Raw genomic sequence first — 9,819 nt, forward strand, 5'->3', positions numbered from 1 at the left:
CTTCTGTTTGGAGCACAGCACAGCCCAGGAGGAGCAAGAGTTGTAGAGCTGCAACAGGGACACGTGGAGAAGAACTCATTACAAAAGCCTACCAGACCTCTCTGATGTATGAGGGCTGGGCCAGACCTGCATTTCATTACTGCAACCACATTTATGCTTCAAGCTAGTTCCCACTCTGCTGAAGACGCAAACCTCCATGTCCACAGAGGTGCTGGTTACCACTGCTGCAAGCCAGGCTTCACACCTGTACGTTTATTATATATACACATCCTGGGGGGACAAGGGAGATCTTCCCACTGCACGCTTTAGTCGAACGATTGTCCATGCTGCTCAGTCAGGCTGCAACATCACTCTTCCCACGGACTCATATCTGTGTCAATGGCCACGCAGTTATAGGCGGCATAGCGCAACTTCTCTTCACATACCTTGGCTCTAGGGATGGCGAAGGTGGAGAAAAAAGGAAAAAAAACAGACAAGGATGAGTTGCCATTGCTGCATTTGCAAGCTGACAGGACGAGGTGCTTTCCAAGATGGAGGTTATGCTTCACCAGCCGCTCAGAGAGAATCACAGCGGCCACATGGTACAGGCAGGGGACATAAGTGTGGCAAAATGATGGGGCCCAATGGGTCAGCACCAAGGTTAAGAAGAGAGCCCAGACACACAGTCACCCAGATGTAGGGAAGCACCAAAACTTACGTGGCATAGTTGGGCAAGAATAAGGTGCTGGAGCAGGTGGACGACTCCGGCAAAGCATCTGTTGTCTCAGAGCTTGGGGAAAAGGTGACAAACTGGTTAGAACCAGAAGCCCAGCAAGGCAGGGGAGACCAGACCACACATCCTTTTGGTGTGGGATCTGTCAGCCTCGCAGCCTACAGAAGAATGGACTCACCCCATCTTGTCTGGATAGATGTAGATCCGTGCTGGAAGGCGGCTTCTGCCAGTGACAAATCTGAGGAAGCGGCTGCGATCCTCTGTGAAGGAAAAGCAAAGACATCAGCAGACCCTAGAGGGATGCAAGATAGAGTACAGCCACTTCCAGGTACCCCCAGCACTAGCAAGTGGTTCTTTCAGCCCAGCTGCTTGCTTTCCTTGGTTCCCATCTGTTCCCCAGGCAGCAATGAGGGTGGTTTCACCCTCCCAGTTCCCAGGCTGTCATGGCACAGGATATGCAGGGACAGAGCAAATCACTCACCATTGGTGAAGTTGTTGAGTGCTTCCCAGAAGTACTGAACACGGGTGTCCAGAGGCTCAAAGTCCTCAAACCGGGCTGGCAGAAAGGATACAAACGAGGAGTATAATAAAGATCCAAGCTCCTCCTGGGTAAATTAGAGCAGGGCCTCCCATGCTCACCCAGGGGTTCTCTGCCAGTGCAGTGCAGTGCCTGCAAGGTGTAAGCATGGAGACCCAAGGCGTGAGGGACACATGCAGTCAGGCCCCTCCCAGAAAGCAATCCAGAGCCACATCTCGGCTCCACAGAAGCTCAGATACTGGCAGCCTATGGATGCCCCAGCCTCTACTCTGAGGCCCAGCATGGAGACAAGGGACAGCCCTGCCCCATCAGCACCCAGCTAAAGGCAAGAAGTATACAGGCCCACATTCTCACTATACTAAAGGCTAATATTGGCCTCCCACAGCTCTCCTTGTTCCAGCACGGAGAGAAGACAGTCTTGTTTTCAGGGAAGGAGATTGCAGCAGAGCCCTTCACTTACTGAGCTTCTTCAGGGCATCAACTGTAACTTCAGGGTCGCCACAGACTTTTTTTTCCAGCTCCTGCCAGGTGAGGAGATCAAGAACAGCTTGGGGCACCACCTTCAGCAGCCCAGCCTGCATGGCCATGATCTGAAAAGGAGACAGGGCAGGTAAGCGCCCATTTCCCTGGCTTGTGGTTGAGCCTAGGGACTTGACTGGATGCATGCCATGTGACTGCTCAGCAAATGCTCCAAGGAACGTGAAGGGAACAGGATCCCACAGAGATGCATCCCAGTTCATTCAGGAAGCCTGTGTCAGAGTTGGGAATAAAACCCAGAGTCTCCCATGCTGCTACAAGCCACTTTGCTTCTCAACTCCATGGGCTCCAAGGACTGTCTACTATTGCACTAATGAGCACAGAGACACTAACCACGCTACATTTTACCAGAAACAGATGGGGGGGTATGCCTCTGAGAACTCAGTGACCACTGATGCTATGGGACAGCGTTACCTGCTCCTTGCTCTCCTCCAGTCGAGCCTTCTGCACCAGGCGGATGAACTCCTTGCGGTCTTCGTAGTGCACCACGGTGCTGCTGCCACCAGGGATCAGCTCCACCACGCGCTGATCACTCAGCTCCGTCTTGTAGGTCAGCTCGTGCCCAAATTTGAACTCAAAGGTGTCTTTGTCCATGACTTCCATCATCTCCAGGAGCTTCACCTGCCCAGGCCCCAGATGAGTGCTTGTTAGAGAGATGCCCAGTGGGCAGTGGTGTCCCCAAGCCCCCATCTCCTCCCTTCCCAGACAAGGAGGGCTGGAGTGACAGCAACAGCAGCACAGCATGGGATATGCTGCCCTAGAGCTGTTTAACAGACCCTGGGGCATTGCGTGCTTGAAGCAGTAGTCAGCATGGCTACATCTCTGTATCAGCTATAAGATGCATTAAATGCTAAGAGTGCCCTTTTTGTGCGTGTTTCTTTGACACATCACAGGAGGAAGCAAGTACAACATGAGGACAGGAACACAAATGACCACCTTGCTGAGTGCCACAAGGAATAGGATAGGCACAGCCTCCCAGTTCCTCTTACCAGCACAGAGTCCACAGCCGGGAAGTCTTTGCTCCAGCTGACCTCCTCGCCTGTTAATTGTTTCCATACAAAGCCAGGAAGAGCCAGGACCTGAAGGAGAACAGGGATTTTGCTGAGTCTGTGTGAAAGGAGACATCCCCAAACATGGAGATAAGGCTTAACAGTGCAGACACAAAGGAGCTTCCCTGCTTCCCCTGTACACATGCAGAGCTCATCATAGTCAAGCAGAGACCACACACCCTCTCCCAAGCTCTCAGCAGCATCTCCCAAAACTCAAGCTGAGCGCCTCGGCCCCAAATCCTGCCAAACACCTTTTGTCCCAGTGACCACAGAACCCTCCCATGCTCCTGTCAGACAGGCTGCAGAAGGGGGCTAATGACTCCCTTTACAGCAAACCTCCATGCAGGGACAGGCTGAAAGCTTACCAGAAACTCCTTGCCCCTCAGAGCTGCTCCCATGATCTGCCCGATCCACTCGTACTTTGGGAAGTCTTTACAAGAGGGATTGGGGATGTACATGTCCCTGGCTTCTCCAGTTCCATTACCCTACAGTAGTGAGAGGTACAACTCCAGGTCATGATCTCAGCGCAGCATGAAGCACCACAAATTCAGTTCCTGCAGTGCCTCTGGACACTTCTCACAACAGAAGTGGGCTAACCCCCCATCCTCCTTGGCAATATTCCTAGTGAGAGACAAGTATCCACACAGTATATCCTAAAACAAGATGCCACAAAATCTATCCAACCCTTCATGAGGAAAAGCTTTGAACCAGCAAAAGTAGGTGTGTCCCTGGCATGCAGGGTGACAGGGACAGCACTGCATTGCCAGGCACAGAAAGATCTGCCTCGAATACCTTGACCCACAGTACCTGGTTGGACGTGCGCACAAAGAAGGGCAGAGGCACTGGGCTGTCTGCCGAGCTGGGACACAACTCCTCTGACATATCCGCCAGGCTGTCCCGAAAACCACCACCTGCATCCCCAAAAGAAGGACATTTTTAGTGATATGAACTCCCCATGTGCTGACCCTCAGAGTTGTGGAGCAAAGATGAGGAATTCTGGTCCAGCCTGGCCCAGGGCTGAGCAGAAGGCTCCTGTCAGAGTCTTATGGCACCAGAGGAAATAACCTCATCCCTGCCTGGCCTGTGAAGGACAGACAGAGGGAGTATTGGCACTGTCAAAGCTGCTGTTAGTGACTAATGGAGCTCTGATCCCCATCCCAGCAAGCAGCCCTCCTTATCTGGGACATGGCCAGGGGTGGCAGGACAAGGCAACCTGCCTTCCCCTCTCTCCTCCATGGGCAACAACACTGGGAGCAAACAAGAGCCCTTACAGCAATGGAGTCACCCCATCAACCCCTGACTCTGCTCCAGAGGAGCCCCTGCCTCACACAGCCCCTACCTTGGTCGATGATGCCCTCTGCGATGAATTTGCACTCCCACCACTGGTCATAACGCAACGGCCACCTGTGGAGAACCAGGCATCGCCTGAGGTGCTGGTCAAAGCCAAGGAGATGCTGGGGAGGCAGCAGGCAAAGCAGCAACACTGCGGGACTGGGGTGGACCAGCCTGGGCTTAGGACAGGACAAGATCTCAATCTCCAGACACAGCTACATCCTCAGCTGGGAGGTGACACCTCGGGGAACAGGTGATCCCATGGCTGAGCTGGCTCCTGCCCTAGCAAACCCTCTCCAGAGCACAGGACAAACACAGGCTTCACATACACCCTGCTCTGACAGAGGACATAGCTCCCGGCACTGCATGATCCCCTCCCTACCCCAGATACTGCTTACCTATAGTCTAGTGGCTTTTCAAACTTGTCAGAGGGTTTCAGGCCTTCATACACCTGCAACAAGCAGAGAAGATCAAGGCCAGTATCCACTCTCCAGGGGAACCAGTGCCAGGTGAAGACAGGAAATTGGAATAAATCTGGTTTGCCCCAAACCTTTAAATACTGACTGAAGCTGATCTCTAAATAGTCTAGGAGCCCTTCATTTTTAGAAAGGAAACATAGATTACAGTGCTAATCACTGTATGGAGCTTTCTAGCCTTGGAGGTACATTAAACACATATTAAACCTCACAGCAGTCCGGGCTGTTTGTGCACACATAGAGCAATAGATCTCTTGGACACAGGGGGAGAATGGCAATAGGAAGATCAGCATTGCTGTAAAACCACAAAACGGGACTGTATGCAGCTGCATTATTGTTGTCACACAAGAATTCTTCACTGCCCTTTTAGTGTAACGAGATTGTTATGCTCTGCATTAGCAACGTGGCACAGAGTGCATTCAGAATAGAGACTTCAACTTGGAGATCCCAAGTCCTCCCTAGATGTTATTCCTGGATATGGGATCATCAGCACATGTAATTGTAGAGCTTACGAGTCATGTGAAAAGGCCTTGAGGACTCCAGGTATCTCCAGCTCCAAGCTGTCCCTTCTGCCCACCTCTACATGGTTCATTTTGGTTTTGGGATGCCCCACTCTCCCCAGAGAAGCATTGATCCTTCCAGGAGGGACCAGTACCTGGGTGAAGACAGCATTCTTGCAGCTGGGGTCCAGGGCAGGGTTGTCTCGGTGCTCCATAGCCAGGCGTCGATTAATATAGAGCCGTGGCATGAAATTGGGCTTGCTGGTCTCCGAATCCTTCAGACACTGGGTAATGAGAGCTGTGCGCCTCTTGGACAGCAGCAAGAACTGCTTGATATGCTGCCAAAAGGTATGTCCAAAACATCAGAAGTGCCCAGTGTCCAAAACGTGTCACCTACTTCCTACTGAAGCCACTGCACCACCAGGTCTCTCTGCTTCCCAGGGCCACTGCCTTCCACATGCAGACACACTATCTTTGACAGTATTTGCTCCACCTCTGCCTCCAAAAGATTTTGGTTTCTGGCTTAAGGGAGATACCAAGCCCAGTCCTCTCTCCATCAGCCATCATCTGATGCTCGCACTCCAGTGTTGCTTGGACTCTCCTTCACCCTCACACTCACCAAAACATCAATCTTACTATCCCTCCTATTTGTAATTAAAGCAAGCTCCTCTAAACAAACAAGAATCCTCAAATGCTTTGGGTCCTACACTGAGCTGGCACAGGAATTATAGTGCTTTCTGACACCAGGCCTGGAAACACATAGAATGGGGCTACCCCAGCAGTGTCCAGCACATGTATTCTGGGAGAGGATGTAAGGAAAACAGACAACTGGAGGGACAAACTCAGTCATATGAGAAGGATGGAAATCAAAAGTTTATTAAAGCCAGAAAGAGGTTACTGGTAAAAGCCTTGCTGTTTGGACACAGTCAGCTCAAAGCTGCTGGCAGCAAGTGTAAGAACAGAGTGTCCTGGGCTGAGATCTCGGAGGGGATGTGCGTCCAGCTCACAGGCCCAGTGCTGCTACAGTCCAAGTGCTTTTGAGGGTGAAATGCTCTGGTTTGATTCTACTTGTTACCCCATAGCTACATGTTTCCACATCAGCATTTCAGCAAAAAAATCACCTTTCACAGCTTTAATGAACTAAGCTCAGCCAGGTATTTCCCTTGAGCTGCTTTAAAGGCAACAAACACTGACTGCCTCCCTTGCCACAGCCCAAGCACAATCGCCCTGCAGACTGACACTCCAGAAGACACTCAGGGAATCGCTCACCTTGAGTTTGCTGAACGTGCCAACAGTGTGGTCCCAGGCTGGCACCAAGTGATGCAGGACACTGTCCAGCAGCTTGATGAACCTAAATCCCAAAGAAGAAGGTACTGCAGCACAGGAGGGACAGGGATCTGCACAAGCCTATTCCAGACCAAACACAAGCAGAAAGTAACAACTGATCCAAACTCAACCCAGCATGGTCTTTCACACCACAGAGCCTTTGGTACTAAATTCTCACTCCCTTGGCACTGCAGGGACCTTGCACCCCTTGTAAGGGACTCTGCATGCATCTGTCCCATACACTGCACAGATACACTGCGCTTGCAACACACAAGACACTGTGAACCTGAGCTGCAAAATTCTGCTGAACATGCAGGGCAGTTAACCCAGAGAGCCCACTTTGTTCCCAAATGACTCTGCTATTTTCTCCAGGGTCTAGGACGCCTGTCCCAAGGGGAGTCACATGGCTTTACAGCTTCCAGCCATACTCATGCTGGAGATGGCACCAATCCCTGCAGGCAACGCCACCCCACTTGTCTGCTCCAGTCCATACAGTACCTTTGAATAAGCACGGCCCGTCGGTACAGCAGGTCAGGGTCTGTCCCTTCTAGGCGAGGGTAGCGCACTAAATTGGGCAGCTGGAACATGTCAGCACTGAGCCCCAAGTCCCTCTGTCGTGAGGATTTGATTTTGATGCCTCGGAGGCGAACATCAATCCCATCATCTGCCAAGAAAGACCATGGATATCCTAAGACCACAAGAAAGCAAGCCTTCCCAAGCAAGCATGGGAGGTCTGTAAGTAAAAGCACTAGGAATGTGACCAGCTCCGCCAGTTCTGGGGCTGGACACCAACAGCCTGAAATACCTCTGTGAAGAAGAGGCAGGGAATTTACAGAAGAGAAAAAAAAAATTGAAGGCAGAGAAAGATAGATGAAAGCTGAGAGGTTGCAAACCTCGAGGTTCCCCTGGAGTTTCCCATCGTGATTCTGCATCTCACCTGAAACAGCCCACAGAGCCAAGAAGTAGAAGCCACAGGAACAAACTCTTAATGTACAGTACCTTACAGGTGCATTATGGATGTGGCGATAACACCCAGTCCTACCTCTGCACTCCACAATCCGGATCTCGATGACAGGCAGGTGTATTGTCATGTCCTCGAGGACGCACACATCCCCAATGTAGCTCCTGCAAACACAGCACAGATGAGGGCTGTGGAGCTGTTCCCTCACCCATCCTGCCAAAATCCACTCAGCCACTTGTAAGGGAATAGGGTTTATGTCTTTTGAAATGGGAGCCTGCGGCAGGAACCCAGACCCAGCTGTCTACAACATGGCCTCTGCTGAATGCCTGAACCTGCTGGTGCCTCAGGTCCAGGCAAAATGATCCCATTGGGTCCCACAATCGGATCAGGACAGCCCTGATGATTGTGCCATCTGCTATTGCAGGCAGAGTGAACCTGCAACTCAGAGATGGAAAATGCCTGTCCCAAGGCCCTGGGCCTCTTAAGTCAGGCTGGTGCTGGCATGACTGCTCAGGATTGGGGTGTCTAGCACCTCCGGCCCCTGCAAGGGCCACAATACCCTCTTCACCTCCATCCACTCACTCATCAATGCCGACATCGTTCAGTTTCTTCAGATTGTCCCCCTCACCCCCATACACGGCGACCCGCTTGGGCATGAAGTTCTCATCGGTGGTATCCACTGTCAGCAGGAGCTTCCTGCAAAGTGAAGCATGAAATGAGAAGGTAACTGCATCTGAACACCCATTTCTGCTCCCCCTCATTGCCTGGTTACCAAGCACACACAGCTGGTGCTGGGATCTCTGGGTACCTGTGACAATGCTAAGACCCCTTCAAGCCCAGAGCAAGTGCAAGGGCTGAGGGGCAGAGAGCACAGGGCAAATTTGGGCAGACTCATGCAGAGAGTGGAGGCTGCAGAGCTTGCCCCAGCTGTGAGACAGTACGCAGGGGAGAGGTGCCTCACTTGACAATGGTGCCTTTCTTCATGTTGAGCCGCACCCAGTGCTGGCCCTGGGACCCATCACTCTCCCAGTACGTGTCGGCGTGGCTGTCGGTCAAGCATGACACATTGAAGTCCTCCTGGAAGAGGGCAGTAAATGAAAGGAAGATCAGATGGGGATGGGATTAACTTCCCTCTAGTGGCTACTCTTGTCATGAATCTTAGAGCCAGAGGGCATCAAACTGGACTGTTCCCTTTGCTCGGCTGAGGGTAGACACAGGGAGTACAGAGTGCACAGGACACTGGAGTTGACCCTCCAAGGTGCTCTGGGGTCACACACAGAGCACAGAATATCAAACCCTCCCTAGAATCGGCTTAGCAGCTATTATTAGCATTTCCTTCTCAAACCACAGCCCCTCCATGGGCCACATTACACAATATGCTGCATAACGCTCCCCAGGCTTCTCTCCCACATCCTCAAATGCAGCCCAGCCCAGAGCAGCAGACCAAGTACCATCCACACTCCCCAGCCCCAGGGCACAGTGGGGCTGATGCAGCCTTGTCCCTTTAACCCACCGTGTAGGACGAGACATCGATGCTGTCCACGTATTGCTTGACGCTGCCCAAGTTCTCATCCTCCTTACCAATGTGATCATACAGGAAATGCACCAGGTCTTCATCACACTCGTAAGTCCATGTCGGGGGCACAAACCTACCAGGAAAAAGTGATTAATGGGTCTGGAGAGCCAGGGGCAGCCAGGCTAATGGATTAGGGAAGGCAGGTCCATGTCCTGCTTGCCTTGGTCTTTCCCTGTTTTCTGCTTTGTGCAGGCTTATCTAGGACAAGACTGTACCAAGCAGAGCTGTTCTTCCCCTTTCTTCCCCTGGTCTACAGGGGACAGCTGTCTGAGCAGCCAGATAAAGACAGTAGCTTGCACCCAACCACAGCAGAAGCTGGGAAACAGCTCATACCGAAGTTTCTCTACTGCAGCCTCATCCTGCTCCATGGGCTTGGGCTTCGCTCCGAGGCGCAGGGAGTATGTCAGATCCACCACCTGCTCCCATCTGAAACAACCCAGAGAAAGGGGGAGTCAGAAAATCCCAGAGGACAGAAGGTGCTGGTGGTCAAGGAGTAGCTGGAAGGGGAAAATTTGGGTTTAAAGCCCCACCACACTCCATCCTCCATCACCTCCAGCCTCATCCACTGCCCCTTCCTTTCCAATCATCTCCACTTCTTCCAGCCCACACCCTGCTAGGCAGGTGACAAGCACAGTGACTGAGCCAAACCCAGTTAACTCCACATCTGGCATCCCTACTGCCTCACTTCCACAGAAGTAGCCAAGCGGTCCAGAGCAGGAACGGCTGAGGGGCAGCACACCAAAACCCCACGCAGGTGGACCTGGGGGAATGGAGGGGTGACAACCTCCCTGCTCTCTGCCGTGCAAGGGGGA

General features: G+C 52.2%; 1 protein-coding gene across 1 annotated transcript; it reads right to left on the minus strand.

Annotated features, from left to right (window-relative positions):
- Nucleotides 1–237: 237 nt before the first annotated feature.
- Nucleotides 238–9,435, minus strand: HECTD3 (HECT domain containing E3 ubiquitin protein ligase 3; the record flags this gene model as incomplete). The annotated part of the gene is made up of 19 exons (XM_010286450.1): nt 238–432; nt 698–769; nt 891–972; nt 1,194–1,268; nt 1,711–1,840; nt 2,202–2,408; nt 2,777–2,866; nt 3,202–3,321; nt 3,644–3,747; nt 4,176–4,240; nt 4,567–4,619; nt 5,300–5,482; nt 6,414–6,495; nt 6,969–7,134; nt 7,513–7,595; nt 8,014–8,127; nt 8,393–8,508; nt 8,945–9,080; nt 9,341–9,435. Coding segments are annotated over 19 exons (2,058 nt in total), but the record flags the coding sequence as incomplete, so codon positions are not given.
- Nucleotides 9,436–9,819: the final 384 nt, after the last annotated feature.

This window comes from Phaethon lepturus, unplaced genomic scaffold, assembly GCF_000687285.1.
Source record: "Phaethon lepturus isolate BGI_N335 unplaced genomic scaffold, ASM68728v1 scaffold22014, whole genome shotgun sequence".
Classification (NCBI taxonomy): Eukaryota; Metazoa; Chordata; class Aves; order Phaethontiformes; family Phaethontidae; genus Phaethon; species Phaethon lepturus.